The following is a 25,875-nucleotide window of genomic DNA, read 5'->3' on the forward strand; positions in this document are numbered from 1 at the left end:
GGGGATTTGAGTTGGTGAGCTGCATTGCTGTTGTTTGGTTTCGTGTTCGTGCTACATCTGTGTGGGTTTGACACCGATGGTGAAGCACGACCACGGACCAGAAGCCAGACCTCAGCTGCATCATTAGCCATTTCAAACCCCTCCAATCCATACATGCAGCAGACTGACACCCACCATGAAGATGTAGCACAACCACGAACGCGAAGCCAAACAACACGAGGTCTCACTCATCATCTTCAGGTTGGTGTCTTCGGCTTCGTGCTTCTCAAGCAAAGAGTGGTCGGCATGAAACCGAAGACACCAGCCTGAAGATGATGAGTGAGACCTTGTCAAAACATCGCCAAGATACTCTCAACCTTACATGGGAAAAGACCCGAAAATGCCAAGACCTACATACCTATACCCATGAAAACCTATGAATGAATGAATGAATAAATAAATAAATAAATAATAATAATAATAATAATAATAATAATAATAATAATAATAATAATAATAATAATAATATTTTAATTTGTATACCGCCCTTCTCCCGAAGGACTCAGGGCGGTGAAAATACAAAAGAAACAATACATACAATACTAAAAAACAACCCTTAAAAAACTTATTCAAATGGCCAAATTTAAAATGTAATAACACCCTATAAAATTGACAGAAATTTCAAACCCATAAAATCAAATTAAAAATTTTAAAAATCAAGCCAATCCAGCAAGGCGGAATAAATAGGTTTTAAGTGTAAATAAATAAATAAATAAATAAATAAATAAATAAATAAAGATAGATAGATAGAGATATATAAAAACCGAGAATACACACACACACCCACCCCAATTTATATCAGTTTCAGAAACAGAATGGGTAAAGCATAACCAGATTTGCACAAGTGTATTACTATAACCAATCTTTAAAAAAGAAGTCTTAACTTGGAAATATTTCTTGGTGTGATTTACATTTTAGAGCTGATATTGAGAGAAACGTGAAGTTCTGTATCTAGGTATGAAAGTGTAAGGCATAGGTATAGGAAAAAAGAAACCAGGTCGGGAAATATTACATGTGAAAGGGAGCTGGGTATCCTAGTAAAGCCACAAGTTAAACATGAACCACAGTGTAATGTCGCTTCTAAATAAGCAAATGGGCTACAATACTAGGATTATGGAATCCAGATCATTGGAAGGAATTGTTCCACTATACTCTGTCCTGCTCAGATTTTATTTAGAGTACTGTGTATCATTTATTTATTAAATTTATGCATTACAGTTCAAAAAGGAAGTGACTAGTCCATAGCAGTCATCAATAATACACACCAGAAGCAATATCACCATTTAGTATAATTAAATCATTAAAAATATTAACAGCACTGTATTCTAGTAAAGTGTTCTTTTTTATTGTTTATCGATCCATCTCAGTACTGTTGATTGTTAACAAATCTCCAATATTTCAAATAGATGCTAGGGCCAACTTTATGTGTTCTACGGTAGTTACTGATTTCTTTCCCAACTTTAAGAGTTGTGAAATAAATGTTTATAATATCTGAATCTTAATGAAATATTTTAGCTTTAAAATCAACAAATTAATTATAAATACAGATTAACATCAACTTAACTTCATCTTAATATAGTAAGAAACATTAAAATGTTAAAACAAACATTCATAATTGAGCTTGGAAAAAAACATACCTCACAATTTCTAAAGCCTTGGCTATATCAAACACTACACTATCCTGTCCCTCAACAGGATATACTTCTAAAAGAGGCACACAATAGTCCATTTCTTCTAATATTTCATCAACTAACTGTTTTGGAATATTTGCAATATTAGAGGAAAAAGGTTCAGCTATAGATACAGAAACATTGAAATTAGCTGAAGGATTGCTGGGCAGTTTACAAGTAACCTAGAATGTAAAACAAAAATAAAACAATTATAAAATATAAGTGATATTAAAACTTCTATACTTCCTAATTCTTTTGATTTTTATAATATAGAAGCCCAATTCAGGGCAGTCATATAGTTGAAGTATATACTGTAGTAGTTCTTTCATTATTTTACATCACTGCTAAAGAAATATGAATCTGCCCTGCCCATCTCCCCCATGTGAACTGAAATATAGCACTGATACAGAATTTATCAGGGCTTCTTATCCTGTGTGAAGACAATTCATATCTGTGGTACACAAGATCATTGTTCAAAGTTTTCCCGGGGCTGCTTTCACAAACAAATCTCATTCACATGTATATAATACTGCCAAAAATATTGTCCACTCAGCATGTAACTGCAGCATGTATCATCTTTAGGTAGGAGGAATGATTTTTCTAATTTGAAGCATAAGGAACAACCTTTTGAAAGACTGAAGCATAAGGAGATGAGGAGATTTTAACTTTTATAACTTTTAAATATCCTCACATACTGCACTTTTCTATTTAAAAACCTCTATTAATCTAAATAAATTGATTTGGATATTGCAATATGGGACCCAGAAAACTCTTTATATACAACCAACTACTCACCAGAGACAAGTTAGGTTTCTGGAAAGAAAAGAATATACAATTGAAGCACAGCTAGCAGAGCAGATTGTGAAGCCCCAGAGAACATATCCAACTCAGGAAGGTCTTATGCCTTGAAAAGCTCTGCTCATTGTATTTGTATTCAATAACATTTAAGCCATTCTACACACTAATTATTTAAGCCACAAAAACTTTTAAAATGTGCTATAATAAAAATTCACTATGTCAGTTCCAGTATATATGGATTGGATGGCCTCCAATTAAAAAAAAGACTATTGTCTGGTTGGCAGAAGTTACGCAATTTTTACTTGGCTGTACACTGCCTTGAGTCCTTCGGGAGAAGGGCGGTATAAAAATCGAATAAAATAAATAAAATAAATAAAATAAAGCTATTGACAAGTCTTTTTGATAATAGATAGTTTTATTAGAAAGCTTTAAAATAATATTAAAATACATTTAATTACCTCAACAAGCACCCCAATAAAAGGTATGGGAATTTCTTCAGAATTGACAAAAAAAAGTTCTGGGTTGGTTTTCCAAATTCCATGCCAATTTTCTTTCATCTTCAATTTTTCTACAAGATACTTACTCACAGCTTCATTAGCATCTTCTGCCTTTTAAATAACAGAAATATATATAATGTCCAAATTAGCACTTTCTTTCAATGTTAGATCTGTATTTGTCAGTTGCCTTGAACTGCAAGATGGGCAGAAAATAAATTTATTAATAAGACCATCGCATCAACAAATTCACCATCAGTCAGTTGCAAAAGGCAATTTATATAAACAAAGAAAAGAAAGGGATGCAAAGTCTTCACTAATGAACTCTTTTCATAATTCTGTCCTTTTTATTCCTACAGTTTTCTTATCTCAGAGTGAGATATTGTGTAAGAGCTTAGAGAAGAAAGTTGTAGTAATGCATTCAGACTGACCCAATCAGTGCCATGAATGTTTTTACCACCAGCTGCTGATGCATTGAAACCAACCATTTTGTTTATCAATCACTAAGTATGGAAAATCAAGACAGCATCAGTCAACACTGAGTCGGAGCAGAATCAATGTCACCAGGATAAACGCTGGCAAACGAAGCAGCTCGTTTCATGCTACTGAGTTTATTGCTGTCTAAAGGTGGGTAGTCAGCACTTTAATGTGGGTGGAGAAAATCCTGTGGATAATACTTTTTAAACAAGACTGTCTTGTGTTTAGTATTACTAATTCCATATACTAAATATAGTGATGACAGAGTAGTAGAATTGAAGTGGGATTGCATCTCTTTTTGAAAATCAAATTCAAACCTGTCCAAAAGGCTTAAGGGATTCTCTAATACAGAACACTTTCTAACCACTTTATACCAATATCTCTGGTATGTCTTATCTGGGAAAAAAAACCAGTTTTATCTATAGTGATCCATATGCTAACCATAACACATGGTATATGTTTGAATATTCAGAAGCCATAACTTCATTACAAAATGTGCCAGTGAGAAACTTTACTGGGACTAGGAGATTAATTTCAAACATAGCAATTATTGATGCTACCTCCCACTTAATTTCTGGGATGAATTCAAAGGTGTCCTTTTTCTTTGTCTTCCAATCTGATGCACTTCCGCAGACTCTCAGCCTCACCACACCCATGTTTCCCTCTTTTTCTCTCTCTGACACACACACACTCACACACAAATGTTCAAAAAATGAACTTTTTCTAAAAAAACATCCCTTAGGTACGTTCCTCTGGAAGAACACAAATAGAAATAGGCAAGCATAATGTGTACAATCAATGGATCCCTTCGAAGAAGTTCAGAAAGCTCCCACCGTCATACGAGGCCGGGACGGGTGGGCGGGCAGAGGGAAGGCTTCACCGGCTCTCACCGCTTCCGACCCACCTTGGAACCCTTCAAGAGGTCGTCGCAATACAGAGCCACCTTCTCACGGCCGGTCAGCGCTCCCAGGTAGGATGGGAATTCCCTCGGCAGCGGCCCAGCTTCCTCCTCCCCGTGGTCTTCCTCCCCGCCGAGACGAAAGAGACGGTGGTCCTTCGCCTTTCTAGGTGGGCTCTCCAATGAGACAGGAGACGTGCCGGCAGCTCCCTCTTCTTCTTTGGGACCACTTTCCTTCTGTAGGTGGTCCGAAGCGCTCGACGCCATTTCTTCGCCGCCTCGCGCCTTTTTGTTTTTTTTGGCGCGCGACCGCCACTGCACCTCCACGAGAATGTCACACCATTCGCTCGAGGGGAGCTAATTATTGCGGGACAATAGCGCTTCGAAGCGCGCAACCAATCAGAGTGGCGGAAGGCGCGTGCCCATGGTCACAAAGGGCCGTTAGTTGTCTTCAAACAGTTACGTGCTTCGCAAGCTTCCTCCGCGCCATATCTAAGGGGATATTAACTATTAATGTTTTAAACAAACTTAAAGCTAATTAACTAAAAAAAAGACGAGAAAGGGAAAAAAAAAGGGGGGGGGAGACTAAAGCTAAAAATGCAGAAAGAAAAGACAAATATAAATAGTGTCAAATTAATCCGTGTCTTTTTTTCTAATCAAAGCTGTTAACTTTGCAATCTTGGCAAGTTCCATTATTTTCCCCATCTATTCTTCCATTATAGGTAATGTCAAATCTTTGCATTATTGCATCTATAAAGCCTGCTGCTGTTACTATATAGAATGTGTGTATAATCTGTATTTTTTTTCCTTTTTGACAATAACCCCCAAAATAAACTGATTCAGTATATTAATCTTTAAAATCTTCTAAATTAACAAATGCATTGGAATCCATTTTAAAACTTTTTTACATGTCCACCAAGCATGATAAAAAGTCCCTTCTTATTTTCAGCGTGAATTCAAAGTACCTTTACATTTCAGATATTTTTTTCTGGTGACAAATACCAATGAGACACCATTTTATACAATTTTTTTCTCTCTTTTCCATTTGTATGTTATAGCCAGATTTTGTAGCCTATGTTATACAGAGAGCCAATTTGGTCTGATGGTTAAGGTACCAAGTTAGAATGGAATGGGACTTTTAACCTAGACCCAGCTACAAAGCAGACCATGATTTCTAGTCCTGCTTTAACCATGGAAGCCAGCTGGGTGACCTTAGACCAGTCACTCACTCTCAGAATAGAATAGAATAGAATGTTTATTGGCCAAGTGTGATTGGACACACAAGGAATTTGTCTTGGTCCATATGCTCTCAGTGTACATAAAAGAAAAGATATGTTCATCAAGGTACAACATTTACAACACAATTGATGGTCAATATATCAATATAAATCATACTGATTGCCAGCAACAAGTTATAGTCATACAGTCATAAATGGAAAGAGATTGGTGATGGGAACTATGAGAAGATTAATAGTAGTGCAGATTCAGTAAATAATTTGACAGTGTTGATGGAATTATTTGTTTAGCAGAGTGATGGCCTTCGGGGAAAAACTGTTCTTGTGTCTAGTTGTTCTGGTGTGCAGTGCTCTATAGCGTCGTTTTGAGGGTAGGAGTTGAAACAGTTTATGTCCAGGATGCGAGGGGTCTATAAATTCACCTCACAGGTCAACTTCACCTCACAGGTTGTTGTGGCAAAAATAGGAGGATGAAGGTTTGTTGGGTATATTCGCTATCATGAGTTATTTGGAAAAATAAAGGTGGGATATTAAAAAAAATTAAATTATTTTAAAAAATCTTATAAACAGCAAAATTGAATTAGACAAAACACGGCCCCTAGACAAATAATAAAATCTCAAACCCAGGCCTGGGACCAAAGTTTCAAGGCTTTCTAGAACTCCAGGAGAGAGGACATCTTCCTAAAGGGGTGCAGTTCCAGAGGGTGGGAGCTGCAATAGAAAAGGCACACTTTCTTGGTCCCACGGGATGACAGTGTTTAATGAAGAGGACCTAAAGGCATTTACTCTGCCAGAATGTACTGGACAGGCAGAAATGATTGAAGACAAGTCATCTATCAGATACCCAGGCCCTATTCCATTTAGTATAGTACAGGATCTGACAGGTAAATAGCATCTTGAGTTGCACTTAGAAGCCAATTGATAACCAATGCTACTTGTATAGCAGTGGTGACATAGGCATACTTAAGGTGACCATTACTACACATGCTGCTGCATTTTGAACAAGCTGTATCCTCCAGGGGAGGGTCTTCAAGGGCATGTATATACAGCGCATTTCAATAATCCAATCGTGAGGTGAGCAGGGCATGAGTAACTGTCTGTAGGTTTAATAAGCCTGAAGATCTTATGGTTTATGGTTTATGGTTTATTTAATTTCTATACCGCCCTTCTCCCAAAGGACTCAGGGCGGTTTACAGCCAGGATAAAACAACAAAATACAAAAATTAAGAACAAATTTAAAAACAAATATTCGAATTTGGCTAGAAACTGTAAAATCCAATAAGAACCCCATTTAAAAACCCATTAGGCCAGTCCTGCACGATGGAATAAAAATGTTTTCAGCTCGTGTCGAAAGGTCCGGAGATCGGGAAGTTGGCGGATCCCTGGTGATAGCTCGTTCCAGAGGGTTGGAGCCCCCACAGAGAAGGCCCTCCCCCTGGGGGTCGCCAGCCGACATTGTCTGGCCGACGGCACCCTGAGGAGACCCTCCCTATGGGAGCGCACTGGTCGATGGGAGGCTATCGGTGGTAGTAGGCAGTCCCGTAAATAACCCGGTCCTATGCCATGGAGCGCTTTAAAGGTGGTAACCAACACTTTGAATTGCACTCGGAAGACCACTGGAAGCCAGTGCAGCCTACGCAGGAGAGGTGTTATATGGGAGCCACGTGTCGCTCCCTCTATCACCCGCACGGCTGCATTCTGCACCAGTTGGAGACTCCGGGTGCTCTTCAAGGGTGCTCTTATGTATTGTGTACGTATGAAAAATACAAAATGAGCGCATAAGATATAAAAATGTATGGAAAGTCAAGTGACTTTTTAAAAGTAATACTTTTAAAAAATATTTCTTAACCTTCCATTATTACGTATATCATCTAAAGAACTATGATTATTGAGCAGACTTCAGTACAATCAATCAAATGATTTTTAAAAAAGTTTCTGGTGCTGAAAATGACTCCCCAGCCCTTGGAAAAAATTGAATACATCCAGTTGTAGAGTCCAAATTACCAGTTCTCAAATAAAGATATTTTTATATTGCATTTTTTTCAAAGAGTATCAAAATACTGTACTTAAAATAGCATTTATATAATTTTATAAATATTGTAAAATAAATAAATATGGGAGGAAGTAATTACTGATAAAAAGCTTTTAGGAAATGATCCATGCAGAGCCTGAATCCTGGCAGGGCAATTCAATTTTATCTAGTTGTTGGCAAATATGTTACAGTATGTCAGTTCACAAAATCTCGGTTGCGACTTGCAAAATCACCTGAAGATGATGAGGAAGGACAAGAAAATTGTCTTTGACATCATACAGCTTTATATTTTTTCCTTTTCTTTCATAGATTTTTCCACAAACTAAAGGAAAATTCCAGGGAAATATTATGAATAATCCACGTAAAAATAACCTCCAGTTAAATGGTTATTTATTTTGCTAAATGTGCTTAAGATCAGGCTACATTATTAGAGAATTCAGCCAGATGTAGCTAATCCCCAGATGGCAGTGCACTATCACACTAGAGAGCCTAGCTATTGGCACTGAGATTGAGGCTCCCTGTGTCATCAGTACTTCTCTTATGCATCTTTATGCAAGATTTCTAATCTTGCTCCATGTGAAAATAATTTCAGAATTTGCTTTGACACTACTTTTTATGGATAACTTTTGTTTTTCTGATAGTAAAACTAAACAAAGATTGCAAAAAATTTTTTAATGAAAAATAGAAAAGCAGCACAGGTTCTTTAGGAAAACAAATGAAGGAATAGAATCCAAAGTTTATTTATTTATTCACTTTATATATCTCAAACAAGTGATTCTGGGTGGCAAACAATAAAAAATAAACCAATTAAGAACACAGAAAAACATACATGCATACATATATTAGCTGATATTGCAATCCGTAGATGTTCACATAATCAAGAAATGGGGCCCTTCACACACTTGGGGCTCCAGACCCAGGCCCATAACCAGGTCTTCAAGGGCTTCCAAAAGGCCAAGAGGATGGGGCCCTCCTAACCTTAGGAGGTAAGATATTCTAAAGCAGGGGTCTCCAACCTCGGCCACTTGAAGCCTGGAGGACTTAAACTCCCAGAATTCCCCAGTCAGCTGGCTGGGGAATTCTGCGAGTTGAAGTCCTCCAGGCTTCAAGTGGCCAAGGTTGGAGACCCCTGTTCTAAAGGAGAAGTGCTATGAACCCCATCCAGGGCCCTACAGCCTCCAGGCACTGTGTCAGCATTCTCAAGATATACAGAAACATGACTAGATGAGCTATATCTACCATATTGTAAGGCTACATTAACCAGATCTTCCAAGTCAGAAGGCACAAATTTCTGCTACTACTTTAAACATTTGATCAGTTAGTGTCTTTTCTAAGTTTCTTCCTTTCACCATTAAGTGACTAGGGACTCCTGCCTCTCTTTTCTGCTTGTTTCCTAGCCAGCATCTCTTCCTCAGTTCTTTTCTTCCCTTTTCTACAAAAAAGCATTTTCATCCTTGGAATACCCTTCTAATAAATTGACTACAAAAAGAGGGAAAGTGTCTATTGTCCAACAGCCCTTCTGAAAAACAACTTACATGTTGGAAGACATCTTCACTCTGGGAACTGAGAACTGAAAACTGACAGTAACTGACAGTTTAGCCTTTCAATTGGATGGATGATGTCATAAAGTCATTAGAATTCCCAAGAACATACAGTGAGGTGTTCCTCAATTAAAGAGGACAACTATGTGAAATTAATACAACAAATAAAATCAGATTTGGAAAAATGGAGGGCACTACAACTATCTATACTAGGTCGAATTGCAACTATTAAGATGAACATTCTGCCAAAACTGCTTTACCTGTTTCAAACAATACCTATAAAATTGGACAGGAAATTTTTTACAGATTTAAATAGAATTACAACAAAATTTATATGGGCAGTTAGGAAAGCAAGAATAAAATTAATAGATCTTCAGGATAGTGGCTTTGGCCTTCCAGATTGGCAACTTTATTACAAAGCGGCAACATTAGTATGGATTAGGGAGTGGATTAATTTGAGAAATAGAAGGCTATTCTCACTGGAAGGACATGACATACAAAAAGGTTGGCATGCCTTCCTATGGGACAAGGAGAACAAATCTCATTTATATTTTTTTAGACACAAAGTAAGGGAAGCCCTGATGCAAATATGGCAAGAGATTAAGAGAAAGCATTATATAAAAGTTCCTAGTTGGCTATCGACAATGGAAGTGATGATTCACCTCAACATTTTGGATATAGGCAAAATGGCTAAATATAATGAAATTTTAGATAGTCAAAGAAACCTAAAAATAGATAGGAATTGGAAAAAGAGGGCATAATCATAGACTGTTGACCATATTTGCAATTTCAATTACAGTATAAAAAAGATAAAAGAGGAATATGGAATTGAGATGTTGCCACAACAATTGGATAAATTAGTAATTGGCCCGGAAGAAAAATTGATAATGAAAATTTATAATTACTTATTAGAGATTGATAGAGTTGAAGATACAGTGAAAAGAACTATGATAGCGTGGGCAAAAAATGTTGGGCATAGTTTTGAATTAGAGGATTGGGGGAAAATTTGGAATAGAAATTATAAAATAATTAAATTGGCAACATACAAAGAGAACCAGTATAAAATGTTTTATCACTGGCATTTGGCACCCTCTAGATTAGCTAAAATATACTCAAATTTAAGCCTGAACTATTGAAAATGTGGTCAAAAGCAAGGTACCTTCTACCATACATGGTGGTTATGCCCCAAAATGAGAAAATACTGGAAGAAAATACACAGATGGTTACAGGAATTAACAGGACTCCAGATAGAATTCACCCCAGAACTTTTAGGGATAAACAAACAAAAATATGTCAAAAGAATAATATATATTATCTTACATATAATAACCACGGCAAGATTAGCTTTCGTGCAATGCTGGAGAAATACAAACATACCTTCCGAAGGTTTAATAATAAAAAAATATTCAGCTGAGCAAAAATGGATAAACTGACAATTGATTTAAAAGGAGAAATAGATTCGGAATATTACACAATATGGGAGAAGTAGTACAATTGGATTGAGAACAGAAAAAGGAAAAAGGAACAGACAAAAAAGACAGAATCAAAATGTATAGTAAAATGTATAGGATGTATTCGAATTGGAATGTTATACTATGCATCTTATGCACAGATATGCTTAAGATGTAAATAAGATTTGCTTATTTTTAAAAAATAAAATAAAAAAAAAGAATTCCCAAGAACAGGAGAGGCCTCTTTTGGGTTCCTGCTAAAGGTCACTTGCTCCATCTTTTCTATATACACCATTGCCAGGAAAATGTGTCTAGGAAGAAGCTCCACTAAGCAAGACTCATTGATGCAGCTGTTGGTCAACTTGTAGTCTGATTCCCCTTGTGTTCCCATTCTGTTTATCTTTGCCAAAACAAAATGCTCTATAGCTTAAAGATACTGAACCCCAAGTCACACACCCCTCTTTTAACTGAGTTCCAAGTGTTATGGGATCTGGCTGACAAGGGAGCCAAAACATCAGACTTTTCCTTTGGGAAGAAGTCACTGCCTTGGACTGGCTTGGTCAACCTTTTTGCATTCCAGCCAGATAAATGTTGTGTCTCCAAACAGATGCCCTGAAAGACACTGCTCTTCGTTTCTTGGCTATAGATTAAGTATGTCAGGCTTTTCAGTGACATCTCTACATGGCTAATATAGCTCTACTAAGCTGGATAATATCAAAATTGCATGATTTTCTGCTTCCTTTTTCCAAAATGATGTATTGATGTGCAACAGAAAACTTATTATCAGTAAACATTGGAAAGAAGTTTTGATTCTCCTCTTCTCCTTAATTAGAAGAGAGTCTGCTTTTGTCTCTGAATTCCTGGAAAGAGCAAGAATTGACACTGGATCAGATCAAGGCCAAGATGATGCCTCTTAGAATCACACTAGTGAATCATAGTGAGTATATAGTTACTTTTCAACTTTATTCTCACCAGCGTCTGATACTTGGAGATAAGCTATTTCTGTTCAAAGGAAGTTGAGCTAGGCTTGCATTCCCTCTTCCTTTCAAGATCCCAAGGCAGCTGTCCTATGCATCTCTATCATCAGGATGGCAAGATAGGTGCCAGCTTAGTTACTGGGGTACTGATGCATACCTCTCTCCTCACATTCAATAATTACTTTATTTTTTTCATCTTTGGGAGATGTGAAGTGTCCAGTCCCTGGTGCATTGCCCTTTCTGCAGAATTTTGAGGACTACCTCTTGGATCTCTTTTAGTTATAGGTGTTCTTTGGGGATTCTGTCAACAGCCACCTGCTCCACCGTTTTCTGCATCCCAGCACTGTAGGAAAATGCCTTTGAGAAGATATAAAATGAATTAGAAAAGCTGCAGATTCCTTGTCTTTTTGCTTAGGACGCCTAGCTCTACCAATGTAGACTGCCTCTTAGTTATTATTATTATTTAGTGTATAATGAGAACAGGACAGAAGAAAACATATACCACGCAATCCACGTAATGATATACAAAACCTCTATGGGGATACAGATAACTGGATGTCCAATTAGCTATCCAGCTGATGATTGTCTCCGGTGTTGCTTTGTGCAGATCTTCTAGGGTAGGGGTTCCCAACCCTACGGCATGCCAGAAACTGGGTTGCCCAAACAAGCAAAGCCCCAGCCGCAAGATGCAAGCAGCACACAAAACCATGTCCCCTCCAGTCTGTGAAAAAAACCTCTCTCCATGGAACTGTTTCCTGGTGCCCAAAAGGTTCGGAACAAGATAATACATGTCATGTGCAATCTTGCACTTTAATAGTTTGCATATCAGCACCACTGCTAGTGTTTGAAAAGCAAACAAGTTTATTTTTATACCTGAACTGGAAACTGTCTATTTTAAACAATAGTATGGTTATTGAAATGTTTGGCAGTGCCTACATCTAAGTTTAAAATAAAAATAAACTTCCTTTGTAACTTTATCAAGTGGAAAAATAGCAAACTACCTCTCTTATCTTTAACAAGGTTGCATTTTTCTATATAACAGAAGTGTTTGCAAACTGGAAGTATTTTTAGAATATTTGCACAAATTACCAGTATCAATACAATCAATATAGGTAAGTTTAAAGCTAGACTATATAAATTTTATGTTACTAATCTTTTCCACTATCACAGAAACTCAAGTTTATCACAATCTTACTCAGCAGTCATATGCTGATTAAATCTAGAGTATTAGCAGTGGAGAGATGGAAATGGAGGATAATATTTTTGGAAGGCAGTTTGTAATTTTTTTAAATAATGTGGAGGATAAAGAGCTCCCTCCTTCTCCAACTGTCACCAATGTCTAGCAAAAAATTCCAGTAGTAGAATGTTTTCTAAATGTGCAAAGATCACATTAATTGACAAAATAACATTATTTTAAAAATTTGGGACAACCAGGGTATGTGTGTGTGCTGGGTGACAGTTTAGAAAACTTCGCTCAATAGTTTAATAGTTATTAAAGCAGAAACATCTCATTATAACAGAAATAAACAACTGGCAATGATAGGGTTGACCCAAAACATCTCTGGGAGGACAATTTGCTCTCAGGGGAAATTATGACTCATATGTACATACATACCCATTATGCTACACCCTCTTAGGGTAAGCAATATTTTATGCAAAATTAAGTAAGAAGTAAGAAATTGTATGCTGTTAAAAATCTTATTGTAAAATTCACTCTATATGCATTTAGTAGCATGTAAGCAATGACATGAAAAGAAAACAAACAAAGCAAGGAAGGAAATGAAGTAATAAAAAAAATATGAACATGCCAAAACTGATCGTTAAAGAACTTGGGTGTATTGGTCTAAGCTAAATGCCCCTGTCCTCTATACCAAGATGGGGTGGTTGGACTCCAGGACCAATAAAGAGAATTGAAATCCTACTACGGTATGGTATCACTAATGAAGTTGCTAAGTTTCTATCTGCTACATGTCCACAAGAGGGTGCAAGATGTCTTGATCTTGGAGTTACATTGTTATTATCTTGTTATTTTCCGTCTATTTTACTCTATTTCTATTTTATCTTACGTTTTATACTGTTTGACTGTATTTTATTCAATTTCTCTGTTTCCACAGTTTTGGAAAATAAATTTTGTAGGTTTTATATGATTGTTACACAGTGGGGGCTCTATTAGTTTGCTACTTGATCATTGCTTTTAAGCTTTTTCTTTTATTTTGCTGGACATTGACCATAATTTAATAGACTTGATTTGACTGAGAGGTTTGGGCTTAGGGTTTTGTAGAACCATAGATATGAAACCATAGACACAAAATCAAGGAGATCATTTAAGCAGTTTCTATAATCAAGGCTATGGTTTTCCCAGTTGCAATATATGGCTGTGAAAGTTGGACTATAAGAAAGGCTGAGTGCCAAAGAATTGAGGCCTTTGAACTATGGTGCTGGAGAAGACTCCTGCGAGACCCTTGGACTGCAAGGTGATCAAACTGGTCAGTCCTAGAGGAGATCAACCCTGACTGCTCTTTAGAAGGCCAGATCCTGAAGATGAAACTCAAATATTTTGGCCACCTAATGAGAAGGAAGGACTCACAGGAGAAGAGCCTAATGCTGGGAAAGATTGAGGGCAAAAGAAGAAGGGGATGGAAGAGAATGAGGTGGCTGGATAGAGTCACTGAAGCAGTAGGCGTGAGCTTAAATGGACTCCAGAGGATGGTAGAGGACAGGAAGGCCTGGAGGAATGTTGTCCATGGGGTTGCGATGGGTCGGACACGACTTCGCAACTAACAACAACATAATCATATTTAAACTCTGTACATCCAACAACCAAACTGACCAGGCTTTGGTCTGGGATCTTGAGAAAGATGATTCACATGTGATGGTTGTTCCAGTGGTGTGGGTGTGATTTCACACACCCACACCATTTACTTATTGTTCCTGTTATTTTTCCAATGTGACATGTAGTTATCACATGCTTTTCCTGTAGGTACATCCCCTACTTTGTTGAAGTCTTATTAAACTGTTTTCAACCACTGTTAAGCCTTTCCAGACATCTTGCCAAGCTGCTTCCCATTCTTGTCTCAGAGATCATAGACTCTCTGTTGCTGTTACCAAGCTGTTTTTTTGTTTTCTTCCCTTGGTCAGTCAAAATTCATCATGGGTCTACATCAGTTTATTCTTCAGACATTTTCTATAACATGATTAATGAGCAAGCTTGAACCAGCTGAAACTAAGCCAGGAATTGAAGGCTGGCCATGAAGTGAAAATTGTACATCAGTCAGTAAAATCTATCTAGCTAACCAACAAGCATAAAACCGAAATGCAGAGTAAATTTGGTGTTGGCATCCTATGAAAAGAGAGGGATGGATAGAAAACTGGCTGGAAGACATTCTGTCGTGTCCCACTCCTCCGCTGACGGCCGGGTCAGGGAAATCCGAATCAGGCTTGCCTCTGCAGCTCTGCCCAAAGTCCTAGCAAAGTCCTCAGAGCAGGCAGGAGACTAGTAAGTGACTTCAGCAAGATAAGTTCGACTTTGCCTGACTCAGAGACTGCCAGAAAGCAGATCCTTTATATAGGCCATGGGGTGTGGCTCCATGACTCAGCACTCATTAAGGCCTGCCCCTCCCTTCCTTCTGTTGCCTCCGCCTATCCAATCTTCTGATGCAAGGGTCACTCCAATCAGCTGTTGTTGGAAGTAAACTTTCCTCAGGCTCACATGCTGTGGAGGAGGGGGAGGGGTCTAACTGCTCCGTTTGCCTGGGCATGGAGCCAGGGCTGGGGCCGGGGGATGCTCCCTCCTCTGCAGCCTGCTTGGGCATGGAGCCAGGGCTGGGACCGGGAGGTGCCCCCTCCTCTGCAGCTTGTCTGGGCATGGAGCCAGAACTGGGGCCGGGAGGCATACATTCCTCCGTGTTCGGGAGCAGATAAGCCGACCCCGGCTGCGGTGAGAGCGGACAAGACACAACACATTCCATGTTACATGACATGGCTCTCAATCTGTCTTCTCCATTCTTCTCAGGCTTCTTGATCAGTTACTTTTGATGAGTCTTGGTGAATACAAGAGGTGGTTTGTATGTAAGCAAAGCCTCATTATATTGCAATCAATAAAGCTAGGGGATTCATAAAAATGTTCTTGTATAAAAGGTAAAGGTTCCCCTCGCACATATGTGCTAGTCGTTCCCGACTCTAGGGGGTGGTGCTCATCTCCATTTCAAAGCTGAAGAGCCAGCGCTGTCCGAAGACATCTCTGTGGTCATGTGGCTGGCATGACTAAACGCCAAAGGTATATGGAACGCTGTTACCTTCTCACCAAAGATGGTCCCTATTTATCTACTTGCATTTTTACGTGTTTTTGAACTGCTAGGTTGGCAGAAACTAGGACAAGTAATGGGAGCTCACTAGGGATTCGAATTAGGGATTCGAGCTGCCGACCTTTCAGTCAACAAGCTCAGCGTCTTAGCCACTGAGTCACCGCATCTGTGTACTGTGTTCTTGTGTACTATGTGTCATATAGTAAGACTCATTAGCCATTCCAATACCCCAGAAACATTGATGTCTCATTGAATGATGTGTGAATGTGGTCCCCACATATACTCCCAACTATTGACAAAGGCTGCCTCTCCAGCAATGTCAGGGTGCCCATTTGTGTGTAACTAGTTGTTTGTGACCTGAGTGTGAATTTCCATATGCAGATGGAGGTTTGTTTAGTTAACAACCCAGACGAATTTTGCACATTTAGATGACATGCAGCCCCACTTTCAGGAAGACATGGTGCCTCAATATTTCTAGTAGCAGTTTCAACTGTATTTTACAAACCGTAACCCTTCAGTACAGGGGTCTCCAACCTTAGTAACTTTAAGGCTTGTGGATTTCAACTCCCAGAGTTCCTGAGTTGCTGGCTGAGGAACTCTGGGAGTTGAAGTCCACAAACCTTAAAGTTACTAAGGTTGGAGACCTCTGCTTCAGTACATATAATTCTTACTAATGCTGAGTACTTCCACATACATACATACATACATACATACATACATACATACATACATATAATCTGATTGTTAGCAACTATCTATCTTTCCATTCAAAATGGGCAAATGGTGCAATCTGTTGTTTGGCATATACTGATATTTACAAAAGAATGAGAGGAATGCCTCTGTGGTAGAGCTGCTATCAATGCTCTTCTGGGAGGATTAAAATGTTATGCATCAGTATTACATGCAAATCCCTTGGAACAGGACCACCAGTTCACACTGTCTCAGGAAAAAGCAGATGCAGCAGTGAAAATCCTCTAGGCTTGAAATATTGCAAATTCAAAGGACGTATCCCTGAGCTATTCTAAAATGTTCTAAAACGTGTGTGTGTGTGTGTGTGGTGTGTGTGTATCTCCTGACTTTTATCAAAAATCCTAAAGGAAAGTAATAGGAAACTACCTCTACAGCATTTCCAAGAAAGCCTCCATGGATTCAGTCACAAAGGATTAAGGAAAAATAAAATGCTTCCACACTGATGCTTCAAAAACAGTATTGATGCCTCCATGTAGTCAATCTAATCAATTTTGCCTCAAGGTATTCATTAATTTTATCTATGTAGGGCTTCAATTCTCTACATAGAGATCTGTTTCCCATTTTATCACTATTTTGAAAATACATCAAAATCACATACCTTTAATACCTTAAGAGTGAGGCTCTGAATAGTAATGACTATGTGTCAACAGTATTTTCTATAATTCTGGGATGTTGTGTGTGTATTACACTTTCACAGCTTTCAGTTCTAAGATATCACAATCCATGCCTTTTGCTGTCAGAGTGGCTGAGATTGGGTACTGTGTCACACCACAGTAAACCACAGGCTAAATGAGAGTGCCTAGCATCCCAGTTTATAGCTCCTCCAGTATTCCAACAGCAATGATTTGCAAATTGAAACTGGCAAAATAATGGTGGATGTTCCCCCTTAGAAGGTAAAATTTTCTCAGTCCACCCTTAAACCCTTCTAATTCTGGATAAGATCCAGATTCCCAGCTAAAAAAGGTCACCCACCCATTAAAAATTGCAGTGGTCAGGACCCCACACTCAGAGACAGACACATGCACACATATGGCATGTTTGTGGCTTATCACTAGGCTCAGAATTTAACTTCCTTTTTGGATAAGGATCAGTATTAGAAAAGGTTCATTTAAGAGGAAATTTTCTTTTTCTTGTTTCTGAATGCTGGTTTGCATTCTGTCCAAACTCTACTTTATTTAGACCCTGTATTTTATTTTTACTTCAATGATCATAATTTCTCCCTCTAAAATCTGAATGATACTATGGATTCTTCTGCAATTGTGAGGTTTTCACATTGGATCAGAGCAGCTCAAGCACTTATTAGAGTCTTGTTCAGGGTAGTATACATCCTGCACCTTTAATAAGTGTGGTTTCAATGGCACAGATTCTTCAGTACTCCATGATGTGTTGTTCATAAAAATCAGTGGAATGTAGGTAAGAACTAGGGATTTACTCTGTCTCCTTTACCTATCTGCTCTTTATCTATAATATGTAATCTCAGATCATGTCTTCCTGTTTTTGTTTCCAGGTACCTATGCATCGAATACATGCTGGCTCTTCTCTTGGTAGGATGTTGTTAATTAGGTGTTAGGCTTTCCCTTTCTCTACAATATATTTCCATAAATAAATCTCCTTTGTGTTATAATTTAAAACCTGCTTCATTAACCAATGCTCCAGTCAGATCTTTGTTTTCAGGTATATTCACATGCGCACACAGTGCAGTTCAACACCCAACCTCTCAAATCTAGCAAAATAACCACCAGCAAGAAAGGTAAAGACAAAGACTAACAATGAGTAAGCAGCAGTTTGAAATGAAATATGTTGAAGCTGGACTTGACAGTCCTGGATGTCACTAAGGTCTTATTTACTCATGAGAAGAATCTTCTGAAGAATTCTCTTTCTCAGAAAGGCAAAGAATAATCAGACATACCCTTCAAATTCAAGCATGGTGCATCCAGTAAAACAGTATTGCATAGAAACCGAGTCTGAGGGGAATCATTTGGCAAGCTCAGTAAATTTGACTGAATGACCAGTAGCTGGAAAGGTAAGGTGAAATGACAATGAATACAGTAGCAATTATTCAGTCATTTGGCACAGAAAATCCTATTTAGCAGAAGGCCACTAATTCTGTTTCACAGACAAGCATTACCCTGGGAAACACAAAGTCCAATGTAAATCCAAGATGCTGATGAATCCAACAGGCAACAGAAACAGAGTCCAAATGGAGACAAAAGGCAAGCATAGTGATCATGACAAAGTGAGCCAAAGCCAACATCAATTGCACTTTTAGTTAAACCTAGTATTCCAAGTATCCCATCTAAGGCTCAGAGAGATATTCTTCTCATGGGAAATCTCAGTTTCTCCACAGATCCTGATCAGTACCAGAAAGCATTGATCTTTTATCTGCAGTTTCCTTTTCTCTAAACTTCCCTTTGAAGACATAGTGATAAGCCGTGTCTTCCATGTCAAAGTCAGCTGTGTTTGGATAAGATATGGAACCTCCTACTGTATCTTGGCCAGAGAAAGAAGCTGTCTGTATTTGGCTTCACTTCTTTGTGAAGTTGCCTGAAGAGCTTCCTCCTGTTCTTCATTCATCAAACAGTGATGGATTCCTGGCAAATTCATCTTTTGTCCTCCAAAGCTTCAGGTTATTCTCTGAGTGGGAATCCTCTGGAGCAATGGAACCCTGTGTAAGAACACAGGGTTGCACTTTTCCTCCTCCTCCTCCCTTAAGTCTTCCAAGATTAAATCATCTGCGTGCAACTGGAAAAAAAAATATCTTGATTTATTCTAGTTTTTCTCTGTCTCAGCTCTTCAGGCAGAAAAGTGCAATTCAAAGTCTCACTGCTATGTTTGTTTTGAATTCTAATTAGTGTTAGGATTGTATTTGAAAACCTTTTCAATCAATGAAATCAATTCCATTCCTAAATGAGAGGATTTGCAGAAAGAGAGGGAGGGAGGGAGGGAGGGAGGGAGAGAGAGGGGGGGAGGGAGGGAGGGAGGGAGGGAGGGAGAGAGAGCGGGAGAGAGGGAACTGAATTTGTATTTGCAAATGTCTTTCTTTTTTGCATTATGGAAGCATAAATTCAGGTTGTTGATAACTATAGAAAAGTGCTAGGGAAGATTGCTGGGGCTTTTAATGGTTCTCACAATTCCTACCATGCTAGAAATCCCTCCAGTTACAGTCCTTGGCTATCTAAGAGGGAGATGACACTTAGACACTTTGGCCAGGTAGAAGCAATTTTCAATTTTGTTTTGTTTATTTTATAAGACTTAGCAGTGCAGGCAGGTGGGAATCATGGCTTAGTTTGGATTGGGAACAGCTTTACTTCCATTCTACGCTCCTGAGCCATTCTACATCCCTGACTGTTGACAAACAACAGGATCCTTGGCAGATTTTATGAGAAATATAAAAGGTTCCAATTGCATAAAGTCCATCTGTGACATTAACTTTGAATAGAACTCAGAGTTGAGATGGGGGAGTGAGGACCCCTACTTGTAATGGGAGATAGATCAGATGGGTCTCAACCCTGAGACATTAGTGGGAGGTCATCTGGGGAGAGAGATATACAGTTGCTTATTGAGTATGTATGTTGTAATTGCAGCTAACTATTTCCCCCTTTTACTGCTATTTTGAAAATGCATCAGAATCATAGGCCATTTAATTTTCCCTTACAATGGAGGCCCTGAATAGTAATCATTATACAATGGCATTTTCTACAATTCTGGGATATTGTAAAGGATAAATCACAAAAATCTAGACAATCTGACTCCCCTAGATAAGTGGTTAGCATTTTATAAAGTGTAAGACAGCCAAAATGAAGCACATTTTTACATTAATAAGACATTTTAATCACATTAATTTTTTTTTTTTGGCTAGAGTACATCTTCTCTTTTGCATCTTTTAGACTTTATATTGTAGATGGCTGTATTATAAACAGAAAAGCTATCCAAAAATGTATACCTGCACTGTAGGATTTTTTTTAAAGCTAAAATTAAGAATGGCTCCTTTTGTTAACAGGATCCATTTTTAAGCAGTTTCTCAATACTAATGGCCTCAAATGTATTGGACGTCATCTGTAGCCTGAGGCCTTGGAAATGTCCAATATTATGAGTTCTGCTTGCTTACATACTTTTAGTCTCCAAGCACCTACACCCTTCTTTCATCACTTGGACTCAGTCCCGAGTCTAATAAGAGGTTTAGCATTTTTTTAAAAATTTCATTTTGTCACAACAGTATACACAAACATCAACATAAGAAAATCAACACATTATAAAAGAAAAAAATATATATATATAAGCAAAAGTATGCAACAACCATGTTAATTTGTTATAACGAAAGGGAACAATAGGACAGGAACGGTAGGCACATTTGTGGTCTTATGCACGCCCCTTATTGTCCTCTAAGGAATGGGGTGAGGTCAATAGTGGACAGTTTTTGGTTGAAGATTTTGGGATTATGAGTAGAGACTATATTATTCTGCTCCTGTGTGGAAAACCTTTTTGGATGAGATGAGAGAACAGTGGAATACTGTTACTGATTACATGTGGAATATATTTACTAAGGTATCCATTTTAGTTTTCAGTTCTCTGACTGTGGAGCTTAATTTGTCACCTAATTTGCTCATTGGTTCATCTGTGGCCCAATGGTTAGAATGCAGTACTTCAGCTAATTCTGCTGACTGCAGAAGTTGAGTCACACCAGTTCAAGGTTGACTCAGACTTCCATCCTTCCGAGATTGGTAAAATGAGGACCCAGATTGTTGGGGGCAATAGGCTGGTTCTATAAACTGCTTAGAGAGGGCTGTAAACCATTCTGAAGTGGTATATAAGTCTAAGTGCTACTGCTATTTTAAAAATAGCATTGCTAAAGATAAATATAGAATATTGCCACTCATTCCCCTGATGGATACAAGCATGTGGTAACATTTGGTTCATTACTTAAAATTATCATATAGATTTCCAGTGTCTTATAGTTACAGATGAAAATATAAGCATGCATCAGGTTTCTTGCAGTAATCCAGTTGCTTGGCTTACATGTACCTCAAATCAGAAAACTAGAATGAATTTAATTTTCTGTCAAGTTACCCAACTAAGAAGTTGCAGAATCTGCATCTACGCCAGTTGAGCTAATTTCTGTACATAGCTGTAATGTTCTTCTGAAAGAAGAATCACTGGGAGAGCACCCCTCCTGATTCATCCTATGCCTCATCTTCAACAATGCAAGACCCATGTTGAAAATTGGCCCAAATGACAAGACACAGAAACGGAAGAAAAATATAGAGGAACTTTGGAGACCCTCCTTCCGACATCACTCCTTTCTCCTCCCATGTCCATCTTCTCTGCCTCTTATATAAAAATGATTATCTGGACCTATTTGTGCCTTAATTGGAAGGGGAAGCTGAGGATGAACTCAGACTAATTGAAATAAGTACACTACCTCCTTAAATAAGATCTTGAGTTCCAGTATATATTTAGATTATTGCCAAAAGGACAACTAGATGCAAATCACCTATTAAACCTATTTACTGGGTGTTGTCAGGTAGGTTTTCGATTTTTTTTTTAAAAAAATTTTTGAGCATTATTCTCAGCTTTACAGAATGTACAAGATATGTGAAAGTTAGTCTCCTCAGGAAGCCCAACTGTTGCTTTGCCCAATCCAACTATGGTCTTCCCTGATGTCATTGACTTAGACAGCAAATTAGAATACTATTTTTAGTGATTAAACTCACTTTTCTAAGTTCCCTATAGGGAATGGTGGTTATAAACTAGTGTTTATTACTTTCACTGTTGTAGAAAAAGGTTGCATTGCAGATGAAATTTGGGAGTATACCAAAGAATAATTCCATCTATGTAATTCAGAAGATTTTAAAAACAGACTTACAGTGGAAACCAGAAACTTTTCTTCTAGGATCATTAGATAAAGAAATGGAAAAAATAGAATTTAATAATTCCATCCATGCAGGTTTCTCAGCACAAGGTCAATTTATCAAAACTTTGGGGGGCACTGTTGTGCTACATAAAAACCCAGGGCTTGCTACAAAGTACCGCTCTTTTCTTGCTGAACAGGTGACTGATGTTAGCACCATTTACCTCCCTTGAGATGGTCAAAATGTTGAATTATGTACACAAAGGCATTCTGGATGGATGGATGCATCACAGGAAAAAATATTTGCTTAACTGTGTTTTATTGAATAAACTGGTTAGATTCACATTTTAAATTAAGCCAAAATAAATAAACCATGTAAGGGATTAGCATAGTAGATACTGTAACTACAGTTACTGCTATTCATAGGTAGTGGCTGGGTTCACATGTCACTAATCCTGATTTAACATATTTTGAACAAACTTATTCTATTGTTTTATATTCTTACTATGCTGATCCTGGAGTCAATGTCTTTGTCCAAAAACACATTGCTTAAGAAGATGGTGCTTCCCAAGTATTTGAAGCTTTTACATTTGTCAGCTGGGTGTAATCAACAGTGATTTTTGGTTCTTATGGGCTTGGTATTTGGCACAGTACTTCAGTCTTGTTCAGCCTGATAGTCAGGCTGAAGAGCATAGCAGCATCTGAGAATTTGTTCAGCATCAATTGTAGATCACTTTCTTTGTGCACCAGAAGTGCACAGTCATTAAGTTTCTTGAATGACTCTATAGAGGCATTTCATCCAGATGTTCAAGTAGCAAAGATAAAAAAAGAGAGTCATCAAAAGTCTGCCAGTTGGTACCTGATATACCCTCCTCATTCAGAACCTGGACAGCTTGTGACAGCATGCAAATGAGAACAGATTGAATAGGAAACCATTTTTTACATTACTGGAAATGGCAAATGCAGCTGATATATCACCCACTGTAAAGAACCTAACTTGTCATTCCATTGTGGAGTAGCTAAATCAGCTTTGTGAATTTCCTCAAGCATCTATAATGCCTCAGGATGATCCAGAGAGCCTGCCTGTTTACAGTGTCAAATGCCTTTGTCGGGTCAATGAAGACAGAATAAAGATCTTGCTCTGTTCAGTGCACTTCTCCTGGACTTGCCTTACAGCAAATACCATGTCTGCTATATTCCATTCTGACTGAAAGCCACAGTGCATCTCTGCAAAGTTCCTTTGTGGGACAGTGACAAATTTATTCACGAGAGTGTGGGCAAATATCTTGCATGCAATGAACAGCAATGAATCCATTTCTGTCTGATTTGCATCCCTTATTTATGAAAAGAACTACAATCTCCTCTATGGATCAAATGTCTTCTATACTTAATAATAATTAATGTATATTAAAGCAACAGCAACAGTGGGACATCACTTTCCATATTTGTGACACAGAAAAAGCAAATATTTGACCTATACAAATAAAATTCCTTGTAATCACAATTAGGTAAATCATTTTCAAACTGATGTTAAAATCTCGAACTCTATATTTTCTAAACATTCATAAACTTGTAAAAGTATGTATTTAAAGCATCATAATCTGAAATGTTTATTCTGTGTTACAGCTAATAAATCTGCTATGCCATTAATACATTGTATGATGGTTGTTGTGCAATGAAAACTAAAAACAATGCACAGACCGTATTTCATTCCTTTCTCCATCAGTTTGTACCTCAGTTCTACAGTAAATCGGTATACAGAAATCAGCTTGTCTTCCCTACCTAGCCTGTCTTTCTTAAAAAGCAAACAGAGATCTTACACAACAGCTAACTCAATCTTTGTTTGCATTCCTGAATCTTAAAAGAGCTATGGAGATTCCATGGTGATAACTGTCTCTGACTTAGGAACAATAAATCAGAACTAGTCCTTAGCCCTGTCTGGCAGGACCAATCTACTACAGAGATGACAATGCTATCATTTAGATCAGATCACATCTAGGATAAATTAAACAGGAACAAGAGAAAGGGAAATGTCCTATCATTTGGCTGATTATGTTTATACATTGATAATATCAGCAGCAATATATATTGATTGCTTTAAAAAAACAACTAAGAATTTTGTGTGTGAAAAGCTGCTGCAGGCAGTGTAACAATAAGAAAACATTAAAAATAATCTGTCATAAATGCAATCAATATATAAAAATCAGATAAGATCTTGTCACACTTTACCATGATTGAGAACAAGAATCTGGAATGCAGTTGGGAAATTATGATTACCTTGAGTCATAATGCCTAGAGTCATCAACGGTTTAGTTTCCATACCAAGAGTATCTATTAAGTTTTTTATACATACATACATACATACATACATACATACATACATACACACACACACACACACATAAAATTTCAGTAGCTGTGGTATTATTTAACCTTATGAGAATTAAGGAGGAGTGGATGGATCCATTTACCTCTAGAACAAGACTTTTCATAGACATATTGGTTGAACTTAATAGTAACCAACATAGTCACAATCTAAATAAGATCACAAAATGAGATGATGTCACTAAATACTACCTTTATCAGTTTCCTGTAAATGTCCTATTTGCTGAAGGACTAGCATAATTGCTGCTGTTTGTTGCTTATTGTCAAAATGCCGTCTAGACTGCTTATATATCTTGATCAAGACCCATGTATTCTCCTATTCTTTAATCTGAAAATGCAGCTTAAGAACTGGAAGTTGAACATACATAATTAGGGCTTGCCCTATTATTGCCATATTTTGGAGGTGAAATGTGTGTTTTCTGCTGGCCTAGGTTACTTGGAATCTTTCCACTAGTGGATTAAGAACTGTAATTTTTAGGCATATTTACCAAATTAGGCCAATATAAAGCCTCAATGGTTTGAATGCAGTCCTGCAGGCTACTTCTGCTGCCTGCTGGCTGCCTGCAATTTGGCACTTCAAATCCCACCATGCTCAAGGTTGATTCAGCCTTCCATCCTTCTGAGGTGGGTAAAATGAGGACCTAAATTTTGGGGGCAATATGCTGACTCTATAAACTGCTTAGAGAGGGCTGTAAAAGCACTGCAAAGTGGTATATAAATCTAAGTGCTAGTGCTATTGCTATAAATGTGCATATTGCCACTAGTAATCTGGATCCTCATTTTACCTATTGAAGTTATATTGTCAAAACTTGTTTGTATAATTCTTTCTTAAATAGTTTGGTATTTTTAAATGATTAATGGGTTAAAACATTATATGTAATGTCCCGACAAATGTTCTCTCCTGTTGAAAGGGCACATTGAAACAAATGAAGTGCTTATGTGACTGGTGAATATTTGGAAGAATACATATCATCAA

The 25,875-nt window shown here is 37.8% G+C and overlaps 1 protein-coding gene across 1 annotated transcript in view; it reads right to left on the reverse strand.

Moving 5' to 3' along the window:
* SHCBP1L (SHC binding and spindle associated 1 like) overlaps positions 1-25,875 on the reverse strand; it is a 45,178-nt gene that overhangs the window by 17,293 nt on the left and 2,010 nt on the right. Inside the window, exons 2-4 of the mRNA XM_058178262.1 lie at positions 4,383-4,868; positions 2,966-3,115; positions 1,677-1,891 (exon numbers count right to left, since the gene is read on the reverse strand). Of these exons, the coding sequence (XP_058034245.1) occupies positions 1,677-1,891; positions 2,966-3,115; positions 4,383-4,643 (626 nt within the window). The 5' untranslated portion in view covers positions 4,644-4,868. The remainder of the gene's footprint in view (positions 1-1,676; positions 1,892-2,965; positions 3,116-4,382; positions 4,869-25,875) is intronic.

Source organism: Ahaetulla prasina, chromosome 3, assembly GCF_028640845.1.
Source record: "Ahaetulla prasina isolate Xishuangbanna chromosome 3, ASM2864084v1, whole genome shotgun sequence".
In the NCBI taxonomy this organism is placed as follows: domain Eukaryota; kingdom Metazoa; phylum Chordata; class Lepidosauria; order Squamata; family Colubridae; genus Ahaetulla; species Ahaetulla prasina.